Genomic DNA, 25,453 nt, shown 5'->3' with positions numbered 1-25,453 from the left:
CATTGTTTTATAGAAATTATAACAGATTACTTCGAAAACGACTGCAACAAAACTATAAAACAGGCAGTATTTTCTATGAATAATTAACTTTTATGGTTTTCTAATAGCATTCGTCTATATTTTTTATCGAATTCGTAACGTGCTTCAAAATAAATCTTCTTCCTCTCAAGTTGTTCTCAGACGATCGTTCAGATATTTTTTCAACGTGATTTGAGTTTTTTTTTTAAATAATTATAACCCAGTATGTCGAAAATCTCTTTCACCCAATACTCATTGTCTCTTGAGTTATTAATTAAGTTAATTTCAGTCCTATTTAACGTTTAATTTATCGGTTTAACATTGTCTTATAGTTTTGTCGTAAATTAAGTAGCATATTTACATTCTTCGTCCAAGTTCTTGAAAATGTATTATTTCGTAGAACCAATAACCAATAACATTACGAACGAAAGAAGGAATTTCTACCTTAAATAGGACTTCTCCAAACTTTGTGTCTTATAGTTTTGTTGTGGTGTGTATCTATTTCTCCCCATGGGCAGTTCTTCCCTTCGCTTTATAGTTATCAGACCCTTTGCAATCGTATCACGTCACGGACCGATCATTTTAGGGGGAACTCTCGCGTAACAGCCCCAACAGTAACTGATATTTAGGAATTCTTCGTTGGAAAAAACTATTTTTAGTTTGAATCGAAATTTGTTGAGGACGGACTTCTTTTATATCTGCTAAAAAATTCTCAGTTTAATGATTTAACAACTTCCTTGAGTTTATTTTTTATCTATCATTTTAAGCTCCCCGTCTCGAACGCGAAATTAATCTTCTTTTCTTATTATCGCCTAAAAGAAAGCTTTTGGGAGTCGTTGTCTCAAAGGTAAATATTTATTTCCGGAAAAGTTAATTTTGTATCATCATCAGTCGAATGAAATTGTTGAGTGTAAGTCAGTGGCTTTCACGTGGGAGACTGTGAGAAATTCTTTTTATAGTGTACTCAGAGTTAATGGAGTTAATATCAAGTTGTACGTATCTGTTCAGTTGCGTCAGCGTTCCACAATGACGTTGCACGGAAGAACTGATATTATGAGACGATCAAGGGAAATCGGATTTTTTTTTAAAGCGTCGATGAAGCGCGTGGAATAAAGGGAACCGTGGAAGAGAAATCGTTGGGTGCGGAGGACGCTCGTCAACCTGTCACATCTGCGTGCGCCGGGTCTGACATTGATAAGGTTTTACTACTTCGCTCAGTGATTCTTCCACTACGGGAGCGCGTCAACGAAAGTTATGGATAAAATCGGTTAAATATCTTTCTAAATTTCGATCAAACGTTTAAATTGGAGTACTTTCAATCCAAACGCAAATAGGAGAAAATTAAATTTAAATTTAAATTCAACAGTTTATTATATTTAAAACAACATTTGGATCAAATTGTGTATATGTGTAACATCGTTAATAATAGGAGAAAATTAAACACACACAGATAATAAATAGTACACGTGAAATTATTAGTATAATTAATGATGCAATTAAAGAAGAGAACCAAGAACAAATTAAAATACTTGTAAACCGTGATTGAAGTATTTAAATTTAAGTCATTTGTACTAAAATTCGAGTAATCTTCAGCCTATGTAAATAAAAATCATTATATTCTTGTGATTAAAAAAAAATGTGCTATTCTTTATCATCAGAGGGTTTTCATACGCCAGTTAAATTTCGTTTCCAATATTTAATAAAAGAATACCGTGATATAATCGGTCGAACATCAACAATTGAAAATATTTCTTTCGAACGGAGCACGGGGAATTGTCATTCGGAGTGATAAAATAAAATGGAACATTTTTTCATATTCTGAAACGTAAAAAACGCTAGTATTAAGTCACGGTTACGATTTTACATACTACTCTCCCCCTGCTATTTCTTCTCGCTCGTAATACGACGTTGGTGTCCGATAAAATTCGATAACACAGCAACGGAGTACAACTGTACGTCGAACAAAATAATCGTTATCGTCGTGCGAATGATAAATTGACGTCAGACACGCGTCGCCCACGCATATAATACTTCCCCGCACTTACCACAGTGACATTCTCGGAAACGACTGAATGAACGATTGCGTATTTTTTTAAAATTTTATTTCCTCGTGTTCTGTCTTCAGAATAGTTCCACAATTTGAGCCAGAATAATTATATACATCACATATAAAATTTTTCTATTTTATTGTCTCTAGTAACAAGTATCTTGTAATATACAACCCATAAACTTTTTCGTGAAAACTTTAAATCTCTCGAAAAGAACTCAGCCTAATCGTGAATAAAAAATGTTTATAAAGTCTAACCAATGTTTCCAAGAAAATTTCTTCTTAGAGTTGACAATAGTTTCGTCTAGATTAGAAACAGAACCGGAAGTTTAAGTATCGCGAGAGAGTAACGTATTGGCTCGCATCGTGCGTAACGTTTCATCGAGATAAACGCATTTTCTTCGGACCAGTGAATGCATTGCGAATTTTTATGGCAACGAAGCGTGTATAACTCCTAGCTGCTGCATCGCGTTACATGTGCGTGGGCGTGAAAGGATGTCATGTTTCCAGGGTTTCACGTGTCGCTCAACCCTCCGAGGATCGGTAAACCACTTAGTCGTAATGATAGTTTCTCGTCACGATCGCTGTCCCTATGTAAGTTCCGGAACAATTGCATCGATTTCTCAATTATATCGTCGTTTTAATCGTTACGCGTGCACACTTCGTTGTTGTTAACACTTTTTCTCGCGAGACCATCGACTTAATAAGCGTTAATTTTGTTTGAATTTGTTTGTACATGCAACGTGTTGATTTTAATCTTATAAAAATATGAACGAAATAAGACATTCGATTGATTTTATCGCTAGCTATGTGCACTGAAAAGATTTTATTATCTTTTGTGGGAAGAAAGAGTTTGGACATTGGAAAATTTAAAACAAGTCAAAGGTTTACAGTAGAATATATTATTTGATAAGTGCTATCAAAATAATTAAAGAAATCGTCTTTTTTTCTTTTTATTTAATTAAAGAAAAATTATGTCGATATTCTCGTTCGTTTCTGAGTCAGCAATTTCTAACTTTTTATGGCAAGTTCTAAAAGTTTCGTTAAAATTGAGGACCTGTTTTTTGTCGAAAAGGGATTGCTAGCTAAAAAACTTACGAATGTTTTATAGTCCTGAGAATTGTTTGAATCTTCCACGTGCCAGTTATTACTTTATTAGATTTTGCGAGTCGAAGTAGCAGATGCTGTTGTGCTTTCGATTCAATGGAACGTAAAGCAACGGCAGGAGGAAGAAAATGCACGATTTAACGTCGAACAACTTGTAATGGGATCCTAGTACAGCAAACGTTGGAGAATAAATAGAGCTTTGAACGTGCTTCGAATTCGCTGAGCACGCTAATTATGTTTGACTTACGAATTCGCGATAATTAGTGAACTCCATGGAGGAGAGAAACTTGGGAATAAGAAACAGGTTTCCGCGTGCCTCGTGACGTTCGAGATCTTTCGTATCGATAAATAGAAGGAGCAACTCGATGGCCTACTAAATATTTCTAGTAAACATTGTAATATTTTCATCTTTTAAAATAATAATAAGAAGCTGTATATTCATAGTTATTCAGAGAACTTCCTATTTGATATTGGACGTTCCGTAAGCCAAACGAGAAAACAAAACAACCCCATAAAATAAAAACCGGAGAAATCTGAATTTTGAAAGAGTTCGACTATATTAAAATCGTGAAATTTCAAATTTATTAATTTGTTTACTAATTATAAATGTACTTATTGTCGTTTAAATTTTTATTTAATCTCGTAGCTAATGTATTATTACACTATACAAGAAGATAAATAATCATTTTACGATCACCTGCGATATATTTATAGTCGATATATAAGTGTTTTTAACCCCCGTTTCAAATATTCAGGACATTAAGATGTTCTGCCTCTGCTGGTTCACCCTGTATACTGGGGGAGTTTGTAAAATCAATAGGGGTATCTGTCAATAGGATTTAAGCGCTGAGTCTCAGGTCTCCTCGCAGCAGTTTTATAATATGAATATGGCCAAGCTTCGGTGGCTCTTTGTCGTTAGTACTAATGACGATCGTAAATGAATTTCGACGGTAGTTAAATATTCATCGAAGAAAATCGTCTCGAAGATTTTGTGGACCAAACGATGCGTACAGTTCGATTAATGGTCAACGTACCGAATAACTGCTCGATGATGCATTCTACTTTTCCGTCCAATGCCATTTTCTTTCGAACAGGTAGAATTACCAGTACGATTAAAAGAGTTGCACGATCTGGGGGGTTCACAATTGATAATTATAAATTAATTTTAGACCAAGGAATCCGCTCGAGGGAATTCCACAATGCGTCGTGTATTTTTAAGCTCCGATAATTCTTCTTCCTTGGCACTAATTCCAGGCTTCTTTTTTCTATATATCATCTCGCTATTATAATTCCAATCTTTCAGAAATACCTGCTCTTCCGATCTGCTCTTCATTTAAACGCGCCATCAGATCTTTTATCCACCAGCACTTTCTGTCTTACTTTTGGGTTCTTTCATTCTATTTTGTTTTCTCTGAGATTGAATTTCGAAGCAACCGTCGACTAATTTTTCACTTTACAGACATCGTAATTGGAAGAGATTCAGCGATCACCGACAGAAACGCAACGAAAAAACGAGGAAATATGAAACTGTGTCCAGGTACATTGTAACTTTTCGATTTTGGTCGTAAAACTGTAAAAGGAGCTCACGCACCGAACTATCGGCGCACATTGCTGGAATCTTTTACGAAAGTTTCTTTGCTTCCTCGTTGCCTGGAAGCGCGAGTTTGAACTTCCGTCGAAAGTGGGGGCGGAATACTTTCGCGAGTTTCGAAAACTTTAATTATGATCGTATTTCATACAGAATCTTTGTTACGTAAAATACATAGAAGAACCGTTAGAAGCCGCAAGAACCGTATTATCGAAGGCACAATTGAAGGTGCTCGGAGAAAATTTAATTCCAGGAACTACTTTTCTTCTTTCCCGTTTTCCGGGGTAGTTAAAGAAGAGCACTTGACATTATTCAAACCGTTGTCGCGATTTCCTGTAGCATCTATATCCATCGCGAGGAACAACCTCGCTGGTCGGTTGGATTTAATTTATAATTAGTTGAAGAATCAATGTCAGGGCTGCTAAACCGAGCCACTCGAGGGCCCAGAGTCGAGATTAAACGCATTTCCCTCCGGGCGTCCATTATCGCGTGGAATTTAATATTAACTCTCAGTGTAAAACGTACTTTCGCGAACGTTTTGTGTTTCGCGCTCGGGAACAATTAGTTAGAGGCCATTTAAACCTTTATCTAGGAATAGATTCTCCCCACCTTATCTGTAACAATTTTTCGTGTCATAGTTTGTTCGTATCTACCTACTGTTACACCTGTTATTCCGAATTTCAGACACCATTTAATACTATCTTCCCACCCGATATCACAGCTTTTTTCAACGACTTGGGTCTAAAAAATATTTCTAAAATTTGTTCCCGTGGGAGAATTAAATAATCGTTTCCTTCCCTAAACGGTAATAATTTTATTTCCAAGAACACGGACGCCATAAACTAACGACAAAAATGATCGAAACTTTTACTAGAAAATATTTTATAATTTTCTTGCAAATAAAATTCCAAGGAGTGTTTACGAATATTGTATGCTACGCTGCAGATAAATGTTTTTATTATTATGATTTCGTTCATCCAGACAAGCGGAACCGTGGATAAAAACTAGTTTGCAAATGAATATATGGTTATTCGTGAATAAAATACTTATTGAGGGGCGCATTCTGAAAGCGTTGGGCGTTTATGAAACAAAATGCAAGGAAGGGCGGATGTTCCTTCAGGAAGAAACACTCTTTAATCAAAGTAATCGCGTGCACTTTCTCGTCTGGTCTCTAAACCGTTCGTCCATCCCACCGACGAACGGCGTTCCATGTCATTACACCCATAATTGAAGATGGTCGCGAACATCGGAGTCCAGATTGTGACACCGTGTGATTTGCGTTTGTTAAGGCTGGACTTGGCATTCTTTACAAAAATGTATTCGTCTGTTTGTGTCGAGAAGTCATTAGTTTAGGAGATATTTTAATTTTAATGTCGTTACGAAATCATGATTATTGGAATTACAAATAAAAATATCCCCAATCTTATATACAATTGTATATCAAAAAGGAGAGTATATAAAAATTTCTTAATTTCAAGTGTAGAGGAGTGGTTGTTTCGAGATTCCTCAAACTTCTTTCACAGAAAAGCTATTTAGTGCAAAGCTGGATTAAAACTGGATTTGAATCGAATCGACAACTTGCAAGAAAGGGTTAAATCTTGGTTGTAGAAAATTTAAAAAGTATAAAATGTGCTTTTCATTATTTTGAAATAATAGAATACTTTATCCGTACGTAAAAAATATACTCGTACGGTGATTACAATTATAAAAAAGATTAATTTGTCCATGAAAAATGATGCATCATGCCGTGTACATTCTTGGAATTCATGGTTGGAAATTTTATAATCCTGGATATGGTTAAAAGTTTCGTTATATTAATAAGTTTCATAGGTGGAAAATGTTTGAAAAGTACTGAGTTATAGAAGCTAACTCCCATGTCATTTTTTCTGATATCAGAAATTGATCCATGTTTGCTGACATAATAAAGATAAAGTAGCGTGCGTGACAGTATGTACAAGTGTATTGAGAGATCGATATATCACATTTTGCGTCACTGATGAGTTCAATTAACAGACTGCGAATAAACCTGTTTGCAACTATTTTTGCAAATTATTATGGAAGCATTTATTTCTGAAATTAAAACCGACGGATCGATATTTTTCTGCAAAATGTTTTGAGAAAATAGAATTTGCAGTTTGTCAGGTACGCGTGCACGTTCGACTAATGCAGTTACCAGATTGTTTGATTTGATTTCCTCGGAGGAAAAGTTTTGATAAAAATTTACCTCACATTGATTTTACAGGTAACGTTCCGATTCGTTTCCAAATTATACGACCTTAATTTTTAAACGACTTCTATTGTTTTAGTTAATTTGTTTATGAAAGAACCATATCCAGGGCGAGCGATAAAATTTCTGTAAGCAAATATATTTTGGAGAATATAAAGTTTATACAATAATTTCTCTTACTTCTTGACATTTCAAAATTATTATTTCGAAGGTGATTACACATTGTTATTATAGCTAACAAGAAGAGAAATTCAGTTATGTATAATACGTTGAACTTTAGATGACCTTTTGAGAGATTTTCTTGTAAAAGCATATATATAATGATCCAACGTTTTTTAAAACTTTTATAGAATAAACTGAACATACTAAATTATGGATTATTAATACGTCGATAACAATATATAACGTATAAACGTTTAAAATGATTTGAGTTTCTGTGAAATGTGAGAGAAGTTTAACCTAATAAAATCACGGTAAATTAAAATAATATAACTATATTAGCGTGAAACTTACGCAATTACATAGCTAATCTACAATGCATTAGTAATTATTGGAAACTCAAAAATGTTTGGAAGCTGTAATTAACAGTGGTGTAACTTTTCAGTGAAACATAGTCATGCGTGAAATGAGAATTTTAGTCAGTAATATTAATAGTATTTGCAGTATAATCGTTACATAACGAGTCTGATTGTAGAATCGCGATAGAAACAAAATTCTAAAGAAGTTGTTATAAAGTTACGTAAAAGTAGAACGAAGTAAAGATTCCAATGGGACGATTATGCAATTAGTAGGAGTTTCCAGTAAAAATAGAGGGGGATACGATAAAAGTACCGTAAAATTGCATTAAAATGAAGGTTGCAATAGGACTATTGTAACGTTTCTATAAACGTATAATGATAAAATAGAGATTAGAATGAAATAAAATTATAAATACTATCATAAAGTTAAACTAAAATTAAAATTACAATGAAGTTGTTATAGAATCAAAATTGCAGCAAACTGACATTTACAATAGACATATAGTAAATTTAATAATATGTAAAAATGAAATTATAGAAGTTATTATAAAATTACAGACAAATTAAGATTGCAATTGTTTCGTAATAACAGTAAAATTGCAGCAAAATGAGATTACAATAGAATTGTAAAATATTTGAAAACGCGAAAGATGACGAAGGAATGTTCGAAAATATAACAATTGTCCTAAAATTGGAGTGAAATTCAGACTACGATAAAGTGATTATACAATCGTTGTAAAATTGTCGCAAGGTAAGATTACGTAGAATTATTATAAAGTTACTCGACGGTTCTTGTTATTGCACAATTACAGCATGCGTAAATCACTCGTGAGATTATGGGCACGTTTGTCTTCGACTACTATTGTGTCCGAATAGGATCTGGATTTCACTGGGGTGCATCGTGCAATGGTGGGCACAAGTGCATAGTCGAAGCTCGAATCGATACAACCGCGTGCTTACAGGTATACATACTAGTCCAATAATATTAACCGCAACTTCTCAGTTTCTCTGACTATAGTTATCGGGATATTCCTATATTCCTACATGCAATTTAAGTCTTAGCACACGCCTGTTTAAGACAAACGTTACTATAATACGTTCTACGCCTAAAAATAATTTTCGTTGCACGATTCTCTTCGAGACGATCACCATAATCTGGTTTTCTTTTCTCGATACTCGTTCTAAAATTAAAATTAATATGTTAAAGTATGTCTGTCGCCAAGAAGGTGTACGTAATATTCACGTATGTTTCTTATATTGAAGAGTTTTAATAAATGAAAATAAAATTTTAACGCATTGAAATAATCGCCGAAATATCGTTGGAAATGTATAAATGTTTCGTAACTGTTTTTCAGGAACGATTTTCCTTGGAATAAAAGTTGATTATTCAGTGAGCAAGCTTATTGTGTGATCGTTATGATAATTTGCTTAAAGAATCCGGTAATGTAATTTAGCATCCGTATCTGTTCCATATTTAAGGGTATATATTTTTAAATAAATAAACAAGCGTATTTAAATTAAAATGGATGTACATGTTATATGCTCTCTGCATCCACGGTTCTATTCTAAAATTAAATATTTCGCAGGAAATCGAGATGTCGTAATTTAATTATCGAGATTGTCATATTTCGAAATAGGTACTAATTTTACGTAAAGTGACGTTAGTAACTATAATTCGAAAATGCAATGAATTAGTACTGTTCTGTAGCAGGCTTCGTTTTAACGAAAGGTTGCTGAATTGGTCACCCCAGATTTCATACTCGGATTTTCTACGGAACTTAAGAGAAATACAAAGAAATTCGTGCAATTTCAACAATTGCGTTCACTTAACATGGCCGAGCAGAATAAGAGTCTATAATAGAGCTTTCAACTCCTTTGTCTCGAAAGTGGAATTGAAATGATTGCTACTTCGTACGAAGTATAATCACATCGAAGTGAGTGATTACGTTTATCTAGATCCTTCATCAAATGGTGTGTCACATATGTATTTTACTTTTTATTTTGTTTGCGCAGCATCTTTGAATATACAAGGTTTACAAGTAGTGTTTTCTTATATTTTTGCACGTAACCATAAATCACGTTACGAAAATACATAGTACGTAGCAAATGTGTGAAATAATTTTCCACGCAATAAATCCTATTAACGCGTTGAAAAAATTCATGCGGCGAGGAGTTAATCGACGTTAATGGCAGCATTAGTCTCGTCTAGGTTAGGTCGTGCGACGTAATTAGTTTACAATTCAAACCACGAACCAATAAAGACGATTTGTGTTTTAAATCACGGCGAAGCGCGCTCGAAAAATTTCAATAACCCATAATCTAAATCTCAACGTGAGTTTGTCGTAAAGTGGAAAATCGTATCCACTGATTACGCGTTTCAATGGCGCCCGGGAATACCGAAAATAATATAGAAATCCAACACAGACACACTTTTCAGAAACATTTCACCAGTTTAGATTGCAAAATAAATATCAATATGCAGGAAGAAGCAGATTAACAACGTCGATTGAAGGATTAAATTCACTAATTAGAATTTAGAGGCTTTAAAGACACTCGAACGAAGCATACCGATAAGCACACTTTTCGGGAACTCCTACACTTTTTCAGATTGCTAAAATAAACGGAATTGAGTTCACGTATAACGATTCAACGACGCCGGAAATCGTCGTGGATTCCATGGTTATCGAGCACAGGAATCTGGTAAAAAAAAAGTCGATACGACGAAAGAGGAACGGTTCAGCCTCGATGGGCGAAATTCTATTCGTCGATTACGATTCGACAGGACTGGGGAAACAGCTTGGACGAATATGGATGTCGGAAAGTGTGCCAGCGGGACAACATGGGGGTTGGGTCGGCGAAAAGAAGATCCACCGGGTCCATCGACGTCCATTCATGAACGCTCGTCATCGACTTCCGCGATCAGAGTGCAGCGATGTCGCCGATACCGGGAGAAATTAGAAGCGTAAAATTTCACGCCGGAAACGGCGGAGGAAAATTGATCGGCTCACGTTTTCAGGGATACGTATCGAGGTTATGTTACTAACGATACATAGCTGTACATCGTCTTTGTGCCAAATATTAATTTTCCCTTGTTCCCCTTTATTCGCGAGTGGATTAATATGCATGGATCTTGGTACGACGAGAATTAGTGGAATGGTATTATTATTATCATTGAATGAGAGGACCAAACATGGGTGAAACGGTTACGCGTTGAGTCGAAGGAATAGTACTTAGAATCGTAATTAGTTCGGTCGAGCGATGCACAAATCGAAGGCTCGAAAGCTGACCACTGCCAAGAAGGATTCTCACGGTTCACGAACAACGGGATGAAGGGGACGTTTTCTGAAAGCACCGACGACCCGTGAAGTCCCGGAGAGTTCAGATACATGGAACGATGAACGTAGAAGTCAAAGGTAAAACGAGGGAAAACGGTCAGGAGAACGATCCTTGGAAACTCTGGGGTTGTCGGGTGCAGGACGAAGGGACGAAAAAGGGGCACTGTGAGATTTTGCATCAGCGTGTCCCAGGGACTGCTATTAGAATCTATTTGGCAACCCAAAATGCGATCTAGTTTTGCAACTCACAGGCTCGTAGTAAAATTATTCGGAAACAATTTGGGGTGGTAGAATAGAAATAGTGAAACATAACCCAGAAGGGGGGTAACAGAATATCACCTCAAAAATGTACCAAGAGAGATAGAAATTACGAGTTACTAACGAAATCTCAAAAAGAACTGGTGCCAAGAAACGACATACTCCTAACAGAATCGAACTATCAGCTCAAACAATAATCCACAGAGATGGAAGTAACACGATATTAACAACAGAATCCAACTGATACGTCGAAGAGTAAGAAATTAACTACCGCCGAAAGGAACGACCCAGAGGCACAGAAATAAACTATCGCAAACAGAGTCGAACTACCACCCCAAAAGACGACCAACGCTGGCAGAAACGCCAGAGTCGGTTAGAAGCGACCAGAAATAGCTTCCTCGCGGTTCAAGAAATCTATAATCTCCGGTTCGTGCACGAGAACCTGAACGATGCCTATCTGCGGAGAAAAAGGAACGAGTACCACCCAACGATCAGAAAAATCGTCGTAATCGCGCTAGTCCGTGGTTGTTACCCGGGAACGATAACAGATACTCGCTGGAAGTTGGTGGCACAGAGAACCTAGCCCTCTTAAGGGAGCTTAGGAAACCGTAGAAGGTTCGCCAAACGTAAATTCCACGGTTGTTTCGTAGAACGGGACGAACGGTGGATGATCAAGGGCCCCGTGTTTCGAAAGAGAAAAGGGAAACGAGAGGACTGGGCCGAGTTTTCGTGGGCCAGAAGGGGTTGCTCCGCGACGAAAGTTTCTACTCACGGCGGTTGTTCGTCGGCTGCCTGCTCTCGAACGGGGGTTGCTTCCTCGCCTGGGTGGTTGCTCGTCGAGCTGCAGTCACGCGAACCAAACGTCGATGCGAAAACGAAACGTGGTATCTCGTCGTGGTAGGGAAACACGGGAGTCGCGGTTTTACAAGCGCATCGTTATACGCCCTGCGACATCGACGACGGTGTAGACGGTGGAAAATCTATCGCACGGAGTCTCGAGGTGGGACGCGAGTGCGCCTGACCGTTCGCGGACACCAACATGGCCGCCGACTCCGCGAATCGATAAAACACACACGTTGCCCGCCGGAGTTCGGCGGAGACGCGGGTTTGCGCCGTACGCCGCCCCCGCAGCTTCTGTTATCAGTCGACGCGTGCGCCACCCAGCATCACCGGCGACGTCATGCTCGACCGCGGACGTTTGATCGAACTCACCCTCGGATTTCGTTACCCTCCAATCCCTCCGGCAATCCCCGTTGGTTTCAATGGGCGAGGATCGGTATCGGAAACGATGCTGAGGCTCGCGAGACCGCTACGATGTTGAGAAAACTCGAATGTGACCGATTAAACACGCGCAGTAAAGTCCGGACGTTCGAAACTAGTTTGGAACCGGTTCATAGGTTATGTTCTTGTTGCAACGTTGTTTATTCTGTTTTTTTTTATATCTTTAATGTAAAGTCCCTTAATTCCTTAACGCTCATGACCAACAAAGACTAGGTTAAGGATAGATATTCTTTTAAAACCTCGATGTGGAGCTAGTTGCTAGATTATATTCTCGTTACAACGCTGTTTATTCTTTGTCTTTTATCTTCAATCTGAAGTCCCTTAATCCCTTAACGCTCATAGTCGAGTTAGAATCGAGTAGCAATAGATACACTTTTAAAACCTCGATGTGGAGCCAGTTGCTAGGTTATGTTCTCGATACAACGTTCTTTATCCTTTCTTTTTTACTTTCAATTTAACGCCCCTTATCCTTAACGGGTAAAAATGATTATTTTCTCTCACTTTCTATATTATAAACGTAAGGTACAGTATTGTTATTAACGAAAAACACGTTGTTATCTAGCCTACAAACGAATCCAATAAAGAAATCTAATCATTTTAGGCGGTTTAGGGCGAAAAAATGTTAGCATTAAGGGGTTACCGCTAGATTTATTGTACTTGTCAGTTTGAGGGATTGTGAATTTCGAAAGGAAATACCGAAAAAACATAGATTTAATTCTAATCAATTTGGCACGGTAAATTAATAATTTCGGTGAAATAATTTATACACGCGCTTATTTTTCCCCAAGCTAACTGTTAATATCTATAGCAAGTATACCTATATTTTATAAACAATTATAATATATTTCCTTTATTCGTGGAATTATTACCCAAGCAGTAAGTGTAAAATTATAATATGAAATATCTGAAACGGATTGTACTCGGTATTTATTACTTTATCGAGAACGCGGAGACTCCAGTGGTGTTAAGATTTATCATTATCATTTATTCTTGTAATTATTTACACTTTGCATCTAAATTGTTCATCAGTTTTATCATACAAGTTATCATTATCAAACTTCTTATCCCATTTATTTTAATTTGTACCCATTAATGTAACAATTAATATATCCATAAAAATATTGTTTTGTTACAGTAATTAGTATTTCATTAACACTTTGACTACGAAAAGTGCCCACAGGCGTTCAGTCAATCTAAATCAATTGACCATATGCGACAAACGCCTATGAGCGTTCAATGCGCGTGTTGCTCAAGGCGCGAAAAAGTTTTCCGCACAGAACCTGCGTCTGCGTAAAAATCTACCCTAGTCGAAGAGTTAATAATTATTGAAAGTATCGCGATACGTGTTTATTCGTTCGAACGTAACGATCAACGTTCCAGAAGCGAGCCTCGTTCCATCCAGACGCGTCTGCCTATCAGCTCGAATAATGGAGGTTCGTCGTTGAGAACATGCTCGAAGAATCGCAATTAAATGAAAGATATGGGAGGAAAAATGAAAAGTCAAGAATCCTCTTCGGGGCACGGGAAATTTCCAGTGTTCGATACTTTCGTAGTATGGGGAAATCGATTCGTAGCTCGAACTCATTCATAGTCGTGCACGCGGTCTTCAACCCTACGAACCGTTCTTCCACGAACAAATGTATGTCTGTAGATGAAAGCAGACGTTTATAAGGTAGGGGACAAGTACCGTGTACATACCTACGTCGAGCTAAATCGAGAATAATAATTGCTGTGTTTTGACGTGGTCGTATACATGTAGTATACATTTGACATTATTTTCTGACGAGCACTCGGAGACACGTGTACGTCCTCGTGTCTGACGATAGTTACAAATACAGGAATAACGAAGGTTCTTAACCTATGGTTTACAGACTCCCAAGAGAGCCACAGAATTCTGGGGATCCCCAAAATTTGATAAGATATTATTAAATATTTGTTTCCGTTACACACGTAACATTTAATACCGTACAAACCCTTATTTCGTTTGGTTATTTAATACAATACGCGCTAAAATTGCAAACGCTCGATATTCTTGTACTCGATCGAAATTTTGTAACGGGAAAGCGTCTTTTCTTTTTCTATATTGTCATCCCTTACACATCAAAGTTATGAAGGTGCGATATTATTTTTTTCTTTCCTTTTATTTTCCATCTCTTGCGCCTCAAAGTGGCTGGAGAACGCGATATCATTTTTCCCCCGTCCTTTGTACCTCAAAGTTGCGAAAATGCAATTGCACTTTCGTGTCACTACACTTTCCATTTTCTTTTAACTCGAGTTGCAAAGTTTAATCCTCCTACGGTCGAACGAATAAAAAGACGACACGTTCGTATATACTTATCCCACGCGTGTAATTTATATTCTGTAACTTTTTATCTGATTGGAAGGGAAGCAGAGTCTAAAAATATCCAGAGAAATACAAAATGGTGTATATTATAACCAAGTGCATTTTACAAGTAAATAATTACAAGTATCTGTACAAGTAAAATTTTGATTTTATACCATTGTAAGCTACATAACCTAAAATTTGTTTCAGTACTTATTTTCGTAACCTTCACCTAAATTATCTTTAAGCTACATAACCTCAAATTTATTTCCCTCAACGCCTTAACTTGAGAATTAATTTTTCTAGTATCATAATGATAAATCTTGTCACCTATATATGGGTGACGTGGCAGTTATAGTGTTAATACATTTCGTATAGCTTTCAGTCTGCTTAAGTATGATACACTTGAAATGAATGTTATAGAAAAACAATATGGAAGAAAGAAAGTAACCTATGTGAATCAGTTGTGCATTGAAACGTAGTATAATAGTGAGAAAGGAAGTAACGGGGAGAGAATGAATAATTAGATTGTATGGGAGTCAATGGTAACTCCTTGGTACCCGTTGCTTGATAAAGTGGAGCTTATCGACCAAATATCGACTCGTGGAACTTCAGTTCGCAAACTCCTCGGTGGACGTAACGTTGAAGAGCACTCTCGAATCATTATCTACAGGCTGGTACTCCGCTTCGAGTGGGTCCCCTGGCTTTATTTCTGAGAAAGTAGTACAGCCTGGTTGCGGTTTAAAACTTTATTGCTCGGTCGGTTAGTAGGGATCGTTTGACGAGATGGAAAATATAGAAATAATCGATGAAGTGGATCCGCGGTTGTACGAGTTCAACGAGCCGGACTCGACTAATACCGAAAACGAAGTATCGTCGACGTTTCTTTATGGAAAGAGTTTGAAACCACCGATACTGGGTAGTTCCTATCGAGTTCCCGATATACCGAAAAAGTGTATTGAACCGACGATTCTGGATACATCGTTGCCTTACGTGAGTTTCGTTTCTATTTGGTAATTCGATAGTTTATGACTTTGTGTTTTAAGGCGGGCTTATTTAAATCTGGCCAAGGAGAGGACGTGTAAAAAATACAATACAGCCAATTTTGAACGAAATGAATGTTTTTAGATTCCGGTCTATACGCATTTAAAAATATATGATATAAAACCCGTCGAAAGGCCTAATACTCCACCTACGCTGTCCGAGTTACGATCGAAAATCCTGTAAGCGTTATTCTACCAACGCGAATGTTTCTTGTTTTCTAAAACAATTGACTTTTTCATCAAAGTTTACTGTAAAATTATTCTTAAAAACCATGTCAATAGAGAACGCACATATTGTAATAAATTAGAATTTATTTTGTTAAGTTCCAGAGACGATAATGAATCCTGTTTGTCTTCCAAAGCGTCGCCATTAACAGGACGAACCAGTAAACAACGTAGTTCCATTACGACGAAATCACGCGAAAGTGAGAGAGTTTTAAAAACAGAATGATAACTCATATTCACAAACTGTATTGACTAAATCAAGCATGTACGACCGAAAAATATTTTCAATTATTATCATTAATATAAAAATATATTACTCATCCAATCTAATTTTTTTGTAATACCATTAACCTCAAAATGTCCAAGGTTGCCAAGAAACAGTATATTTTTTTTGATAGCACATGCTTCAAGCGTCATCTAACATTGAACTATTTCTTGACAGATTTGGATTACAGACGAGGTATACGAGTATACGTTTCACCCAATGTATTTTTTCGGCCCATTTTTCTGGGGTTCTAGAGCCCCATTACCATTTTCGTGTCACTCGCAACGTTACCAACATATTTAGAAATAAATACAAGTGGAAGTGAGACAAAAAATGAAATTACAGAAATTTTAGTGTTTTTTAACGAAATGAAAGCTGTACAGTCCAGAACTGAGCATCAATCGATGCTCAAAAATTCATTTCTGAATCTGTCGGTAACGTTGCGAATGATACGAAAATGGTAATGAGGTTTCGAGACCCCATAAAAGTGGGTCGAAAAAATGCATTGGGTGAAAGATCTACTCGTATACCTCGTCTGTGACAATACTTTAGAATCTTTGATGAATCAATGAGAATCAAAACTAACCTAACGAAGAAGCTCTGTATTTATGATGACCTATGCGAAGCGGATCGCAGACAATTTGCTAATATTATTTGGTTTTTAATTAATAATTGCATTACCCAGCTAAGAGTGATACGATTATTAATTAAACGCTAAATAATATTACCCAGGTCTCACCACGTGGAGGTTGCTGCGAATAGAGACCCACCCTAGCCTCACCCCAACCACCCTTCCTTTGGCGAGGAATTCGAATACCTATCTAACAATGAGAGAGAAGCTATCGAAAAGTTAGAAATGAGCTACAAAGGGAGAATTCTTAAAAGAATTGCCCAACTTGGAGATGAAGAACCTATCAAAATGTCAATACATGTCAGATGATACACATATTTTCTAGAAACGAAATGGAAATGTGAAACTGCAGGTACAAACTCTGACTGATGAAGAGATCGAAAACCTAACAAAATGTTGATTCATGTGAGATAAACCACCATATGTTTTTTAGAAACAAAATTGGAATGTGCAACTGCACATACGAATCCTGATTCGTATTCCTTCTTAAATGGTTGCTTTCATTATGACAGTGACTAATAAGACACTGAAGATCCAACCAGAAATGTGCAACTGTTAGTATGGATCTTGCATATTAGAATACTAATATGTACCTTAATATTAATAATTCGTACTTAAATGTACGCGCACGCTTTGGTAGTATTTATTAAAACGCTGGAGAACGCTTCTTTACCTTATAATCTATATACATTTGTACTTATATTCTAACGCAATCTGTGGAAACGAAGAAATACGAGGAAATATTTTCTTCTTGGTGTCTTCATCAATCCCACGATGTTTTTCTAAAACATACACTCATATACAATAAATATAACTAATATAAAACAAAAAAATATAAAAAGATATTTTCTTCTTGGTGTCTTCGACAATCCCACGATGTTTCCCTGAAACATAAACTCGGACATTAAATAGAATTGTATGGAATATTTGTCTAAGAACGATCAAGATGGAATCCGTGTACCATTCCCAATTCCATACTTCAATGATTATATATTCTGTAACAAGAACTTGTTCAAAGGATTAATAGCTGAAATGAAAGTGTATTAATAGACACAGAAAAAAATAATTATATACCGTCAATTATGAAATTAATATTTGAACTAAAGCTTTCACGAGTAAAAATTGATATTAAAAAGTTTAAAAACATAAATATTACGTAATTGAAATTGAATGAAACGTTAAATTCGTCACAGTGTTAAGATAAATACCAAATAGATTGAAAATTGTATTTATTTGTTACCGTAGATTTTATTTTTCGTTTCTTCTATGATAAAAAAATTTTCCAGACGTATACATTGCAATAATTATATTTTACTGTATTAAAAACTAAATTACGTGTTCGTACAGAAAATGCAATAACGAATGAAATATCGATTCTACGCGGAAATTAACTCTCAATATGAAATATCGAATTGCACTTTGCATACCCTTTTGATGCAAGCATTCTATTTTCCATCATTTAAAACAACGATCGCGAACAAACTTTGATTTATGCAAAGAATACAGAATATTTATAAAAAAAATCACTATTTATAAATAACAATTTTGTTGCAAAGGTTATTATATCCCGTCAAAATTACCAACTCTAATAATGAAGAATTAGTGATATAGATTATGTATACATATTGGAATCATAAATTTAATTTACAATAAAATTAATCATAATATAGCATTTTTAAATGCATCACAAATCTGTAATAAAAATATATTCACATAAATTACAGATTCTAACACGTTGTAAAAAATAAGACAATTGGTCTATTTACAACAGTACTTTCAAGCAGTATTTCTTTTGAAAAAATATATGTATTTCAGATAGTTGGAATAAGCGTCCACTCGTCTTAAATTCAAACAACCCGTGAGTGGACCATTCTTTCTTTCGCAACGCTAATTTATAAAATAAAAAGCTATACACGAGTGGTGCTTGTTATTCGTAAAATGAACCACACAGGGTTCCTTTATTAATCAAATCGCGTGCACCCATATTCAATAATGCGCAACATTAATTTTAATAATGACGTTGAGCCATTCAAGGCTTTGCAGAATCCCAGCTTGCTTCTTGATGATCCTGGTGCAGTGGCTAGCGTTTTGGGCATTGAATCGCAACTCTAATTAATAAAAAACGCGACAAGTCAAGATCGCAACGCTAATTTATAATATAAAAATTCCGAACGCGATTTATAACAATAAAAGTAAACGCGAATGGTGATTATTCGCAACACTACCCTGAAAAGTAAACGCGAAAAATAGTAATTCGCAACGCTAAGAGCAAACCGATCAGTTAATTCGTAATGCTATTCTTAAATAACGATAAAAGCAATCGCGTATGGAATTCGCAACGCTAACCTGAAAAGGAAACGCGAAAAATAGGAATTCGTAACTCTACAAGCAAACGCGATTATTGTATACTCGCAACTCTATCTTTAATGGAAATATATTTGTTTCGCAACGCTAATGCAAATCGCGTTGCCCAAAAATGCTGGATCGGGTGCTGGCGTCTTCAGTTGTAGCTACAACATACATGCATGAAATAAACTAACTACTTCAAGCTACTTCAAACTACAATAGAGTGGCACATATGGGGATGAAGTTAGACGTTTTAAATATCGCAACACTACGGGGCAACAACGCGATAAATCAACAATCGCAACGCTAATTTATAATAGAAAAAATTTCAAACGCGACTTGTAACAATAAAAACAATCGCGAATGGTATTTATTCGCAACACTACCCTGAAAAGTAAACGCGAAAAATATTAATTCGCAACTCTAATTCGCAATCGCGTTTACTAAAAATTCGCAACGCTATTTTTAAAGCAAACGCCTGATTCCTAGGTTTGCATAAAAACAATCGCGAATCGTGTTTATAAGCAACACTAACACATCAACGCGATAAATATTTGTTCGCAACTCTACGAGCAAACGCGAACATTGTATATTATTCGCAACTCTAACTTTAATCAAGAGTTATTGGTACATGTACATACACATGTACTGGCCACAAAATAAACTAACTACTACTAGTACTACAATTCGGGTAGAATTTGGGCATTGAAAATATCGCAACGCTAAATAAAAAATCGCACGATTAATCAAGATCGCAACGCTAATTTATAACATGAAAATTACAAACGCGGCTGACATCCATTATATATATAAAAGTGAAAAAAAGCAACGCGAATCGTGATTGTCCGCAACACTACCCTGAAAAGCAAACGTGAAAAATGGTAATTCGCAACTTTATAAGCAATCGCGTTTATCAATAATTCGCAACGCTATTTTTAAAGCAAACATTCAGTAGCTAAGTTTGCATAAAACCAATCGCGAATCGTGTCAAGTCGCAACACTACCCTGAAAAGGCAACGCGAAAAATAACAGTTCGCAACTCTAAAAGTAAACGCGATTATTGCACATTCGCAACTCTATGGATATTAAAACCGCGAGTTGCTCTGGTGGCTGGCATGTATGGTGCAATCATGTATACATGCATACGTGAACCAGCCAACAGAATATAGGGAAGGAATGGCTGGCATGTATGGTGCAATCATGTACCAAGTACATGCATACGTGAGCCAGCCAGAAAATAAACTAACTACAACTACAGACGAGTTAAGTGACAAAGTAGTAACAGGAATGACTTTCCATCCTCATCCAAAGATGAAGATGAAAAGCCATTTGTTGTAGCCCACTCTTGAAACAATTTGTTAGGGCCTCTTCAGCTCATATAGAGCCTTTTCTTTCTTCGGCGGTCCTGCCGAAGCCTGAAACTTACTTAAGACTTGGCTCGAGATTTTGTGCAATACGTAGTCTTCCAACAATATACGAATTGTTGGTTGAGCATACGTGGTGAATCTCGAGCGGGACGAGCGTTTCGAAAGGGACCTAATCACGATCGCGAGCGCGAGAGAGCGACTTTAAGAGTCGCGCGATTCGAGAAGTCGAAAATACAGCTAAAACAAACAGCATACACCGTTTGAATCAGCAAGATTCCAACTCTCGAAATCGTAACTACAGGAACAGAACTGCCACGCGGAAACGCGCCTACCCGAGTGACTAATGTGGACAGCTCTGTCCTGGCCCTACCTACTTAGATTAAGCACACACACCAGAAAGTTACCTACCTACCTAACCCTATATTTAAAAAATTGCAAAACTCAATCAAGCAAACAAACACTCCACGGTTCTCATTCTGAATGTCCGGGCGCGACCTAAACTAGAGAGGACTCCCCGGGGTTCCTCCGACACCCGGACATAACACTCCATTCATACTCTAAATGTACATACCAGTTTCTGAAATCGTCTGACAGAGGCTAGTGTCCATTGCGTATTTTTATTATATGCAAAAATATTTATATAGAATGTTTTAATATATGGAATATAGTATTTAATAAAATATATTGTATGGATGTATCATTATAGAAGATTGAAAAATATTAAAATTGAAATCCATTAAGGTCAACAATTTTCAAATAAATGGTAAATTGAAATTTGATATTATTACTGATAAAAATCTAATGTTATAAAATTCTGTATGTAAATGACAATTATAAAAATATCTGAAACGACGCACTTCCACAACCTAACCACAACACACACATGTGGACAGTACGTCGCGCACGATTCACTAACCAATGTCAGTCGTTAATATGTCGTTGAATTGTTATAAATAAAGTCATCGTGCCCGTTGCCTTCGCTCATGCAAATAGCACCTGGGCATGTGCATGAACTTGGGCAATGAACACGGAAAAATTAGTCTGAAAATCCTGACTAAAAAAAGTTGTTAATTAAATATAGCTAAACGGTAGTTTTTATTTAATTTTTAATCAAAAAGACTCGACTTGTTATATGAAATATATCAACAAGAAAATACATTAATATTGAAAAATATTATTATTTAAGAAAACTGTTATAATTGAAATTTATTAATGTGAAACGAAAGACTTTATTTAAGATTTTATGATAATTTACTTTAAAATTGAATTAATTTATTTGAAAATTGAAATAATTGAAATTTAATAAATAACATTATTTAAAAAATTCAACAATTCATAATCGATTCTATCGTCAAAGTATATTTCTAAAAAGATGAAACTAGTATACAATACATGTTACTTTGACTCAAAAATCGATCATTCGCGAAATGTCTTCTTGCACATAAAATACATTAAATACGATCAATATTTAAGAATTAATGTTATTAAAATTACTGTATAATGTTATAGTAATTAATATTTATATTCTACTCCATTATACGATTAATATAATGTTTCTCACATTATATCAATTCATATTCTATTCAATCTATAATTTATGTAAAGTTAATAAAAATATTCTGTACATTTTATAAAAATTGTTTTATATATTTTCATGAAAATTTTATAATAATCATATTAGGTAATGTTTATTTATAACATTAAAAGACGCGAGTGCAAGAAGACCCTAGCCTGCACTAAGAAAATATGACAATTTGTGTTACTACTCACGGGTATTTTTCATACCCGTGGTCACTTGACTCGTCAAAAATAGCAAGTATACAACTGGTCGCCCGTGTTGATTCGGATCTTTCATCCTACAACATGGTTGGGGACCAGAGGAACATAAATGCATGCGACTAACTTAATCGTAGAATGTAAATGCTCGGATGACGATGTTGACCACTTGAAGTCATCAGCAAAGTCAGCATGGTCCTGCTGGTTTCCAGGATGTGACTGTAAGAAGAATGCAAGAAAACAATTAGAATCTGTTGTTAAAATTGTAGAGATTTTTAATTAAAAATTTCAAAGTATAAATTTATATTTACGTTGTTCGCTCGTGGTCCACCGCCCGATACCCTCCGGGTACTTCTGCTGGTTTTCAGGATCAGGTTCACAGACTGTAAGAAAACTGTAAGAAAACAATTTGAATCTATTGTTAAAACTGTAGAAATTTTTAATTAAAAATTTGAAAATATAAATTTATACTTACAATGTTCGCTCGTAGAGCACCGCCCAATAGTCCTCTTCAGTGATGCACTGACTCTAGTACCGTCAACGAGAAGTTTTAATTTCAAATTTAAAAAATAATCAAATTTATTTGATATTAAATTGCATTACCGCGACCGAAGATTCAAATCGGCGAACAAATGATTCTATTGTCGCGATTCAGAAAACAAGGAGAGCCACGATGCTCTGGAAGTAATTTAAACTTACGTAGGAAACACTGCTTCTATTCTCGCGTTTGCCTAACACCGTAAACGACAACGTGCTTGGGGGGTCACTTTACCCCGAGAAACAAACTTGTTGCTACGCACAATCACTGAATCTACCGACCGCATTGCGCGCAGCCAACAAATTTCCTGGAAAAAGAGAGCTGAAAAGAAAGGGACGGAAGACAAGAAATACAACAAGCACACGTGTGCTTTTCCTATCGGTTTTCTTTTTTCTTCTTCTTCTTATTAGATTTCGTCAACAGAAATACTGCTTTACTTAGTACTGCTGTATACATAGTTTGCCACGTAAAAGTTTAATGCCACGAAGGCGAAATATTCTCAATCAATGAGAATTTCAACGATAAAATATTATCTATGAAAATAATTACGAACAAGTAATTATTCAATTTCTAAATATTATATCACTAAGTTTCATAGTTAGAGTTGTAAGCATGATTATGTTTACTTTAATGAACGTTAGAATATCCCGTAATTTTTATAAATATTCCGAAATTTGCAACAATTAAAGTTCGTTGGTTATTTATGCTTGAATAGCATATTCCAACTCTGCAGTTACTACGTTTACTAAAACTTGTATCGAAATATATATGGAAATTGCAATTTCAAAAATTCATAAAGAAAGAAATATAAATAATCAATTAAATAAATATCACTCGGAAATATTCAATCGCGATCAGAATACAGTTAAATATAAATTATTCCAATTTATCGTTGATATCTACCGACGCCATTTCTGTATACTTCGATATATATCGAAGTGGATAAAAAGTTTGTTAACGATATTCATACTTTATCTTAACAATGACCGATTAGAAAATTATGATCATGCTTGCAACGAATGATTTAATAATGAAATAAAAATATATAAATATTAATATGTCCGTTAATTTTCGTTATAATTGTTTAAACGTTACCAATATTCCCTCCAAAATTTGTCGAGTTACCTGCCATCTGTTATGGTGTCGTTTACGCGCCAATAAAATGTTCCATGGCGTCGAATTTCAATTAGGGACTGCAACAGAAATAAAATACAAATTAAATGATAATTAAACAATAATTGATAATAATGAAGGAATATCAAAAGGTTAGAAATACGTACTTCGTTGGTCGCGATACGCCGACACGTCTTGACATGTTTCAACACGTCTTGTATTTCGAAAAGGAATTTCTTGATTTCGAATTCCAATAAGAGACTGTAACAGAAACGAAATAAAGATCCACTAAAGAACATAAACGATTATTATAATTAAGTAATGATTAAATCGAAACCGTATTGCAAGAAATCGTAATGAAAACGCGAGTAGTAATAATGGAAGAATAAACAGGTTAGAATTACGCACCCCGGTCGCGAAACGCCGATACGTCTTGACACGTGTTGTCCCGTTAATTTTCCAAGTACGAATGATGGCTCTTCGCTGAGCTCGGTAACGCTCGTGAATTAGTTGGCGGGGTGGGGGAAGGGCCGATGTCTCGCGAAGCTTGTTATTCGGAAAGGAATAGAGATGCCTCAGGTGGAAACCGCGGATACGCGACTTCCTAGAATAACGTAAATACCTTGATTTTAGAATTATACATATTGATGGATGGCGATATAATGTTGTACAAATTAAATATAACTCACACTTCTGTCGATTTATAGTAGCAGATGATAAGATTCTTGAATTTGTTAACATTATTCACTTCGATGATTACATGCAAATTACTTACAACTTTAACTAATGAAAGAGTCGCGAATAATTCGTACTTCTCAACTCATATGCATTTACACACACCTACATGTTTACCTATCACACTAATTCAGTGAGTTTCTCAACTGACCGCCATCCATGAGAAGAGGCCGCTAAAATCACCCCCGAATTTTCAGGTCGGTATGACAGATTGGGCCACGAAAGTCCATAATGTGTAAGCACAGACAAGGTATATGAGTAGACCTTTCACCTAATGTATTTTTTTGGCCCGTTTCTCTGGGGCTCTAGAACCCCATTACCATTTCCGTGCCACTCGCAACGTTACCAACAGATTAAAAAATTAATTTTAATCCCTTCCATAGTCAACTCACATGTATTTACGCAACACTAGAGCTGTTTGCCCATCAATGTTAATTCAGTGAATAGTTTGTCAACTGACCACCATCCATGAGAAGAGGACGCTAAAATCACCCCTGAATTTTCAGGTCGGTATGGCAGTTAGATTGGGCCACGAAAGTCCATAAGGTGTAAGATCTATTCGTATACATCGTCTGTGGTATCACTTGTATTTTATATATCGCGAGTAGTGAGAGTATCGGGAACTAAATTTGAACTCTCCTGTAGGTTAGGAAGTGTGGCGATGTCGCCTTTTACGCATACCTTCCACTCTATCTAATTTTCTTTGGAATAT

General features: G+C 35.9%; 2 protein-coding genes across 3 annotated transcripts in view; one reads left to right on the top strand and one right to left on the bottom strand.

Annotated features, from left to right (window-relative positions):
- Positions 1-12,136, bottom strand: part of Syt1 (synaptotagmin 1) — a 34,890-nt gene extending 22,754 nt beyond the window's left edge. The window contains exon 1 of one of the 2 annotated variants that reach the window (XM_076778162.1): positions 11,871-12,136. The gene's annotated coding sequence lies outside the window, so the exon portion shown is untranslated. The remainder of the gene's footprint in view (positions 1-11,870) is intronic. The other variant, XM_076778161.1, reaches the window with a different exon arrangement.
- Positions 12,137-15,488: 3,352 nt separating this feature from the next.
- Positions 15,489-16,241, top strand: LOC143348306 (WD repeat-containing protein on Y chromosome). Its single transcript, XM_076778380.1, has 3 exons — positions 15,489-15,695; positions 15,831-15,925; positions 16,076-16,241. The coding sequence occupies exons 1-3, from the start codon at positions 15,489-15,491 to the stop codon at positions 16,194-16,196; spliced, it is 423 nt and encodes a 140-aa protein (XP_076634495.1). The 3' UTR covers positions 16,197-16,241.
- The last annotated feature ends 9,212 nt before the right edge of the window (positions 16,242-25,453 follow it).

Source organism: Colletes latitarsis, chromosome 11, assembly GCF_051014445.1.
Source record: "Colletes latitarsis isolate SP2378_abdomen chromosome 11, iyColLati1, whole genome shotgun sequence".
Taxonomy (NCBI): Eukaryota; Metazoa; Arthropoda; class Insecta; order Hymenoptera; family Colletidae; genus Colletes; species Colletes latitarsis.
The sequence above is the reverse complement of the archived record's forward strand: the minus strand, read 5'-3'. Positions and strand labels throughout refer to the sequence as shown.

What these genes read in the sequence shown, in the direction of transcription:
- LOC143348306 (XM_076778380.1), top strand. Translation starts at nt 15,489, where the DNA reads ATGGAAAATATAGAAATAATCGATGAAGTGGATCCGCGGTTGTACGAG. An exon ending in TGGATACATCGTTGCCTTAC is followed by an intron (nt 15,696 to 15,830) that starts GTGAGTTTCGTT and finishes GAATGTTTTTAG; the next exon opens with ATTCCGGTCTATACGCATTT. An exon ending in GAGTTACGATCGAAAATCCT is followed by an intron (nt 15,926 to 16,075) that starts GTAAGCGTTATT and finishes GTTAAGTTCCAG; the next exon opens with AGACGATAATGAATCCTGTT.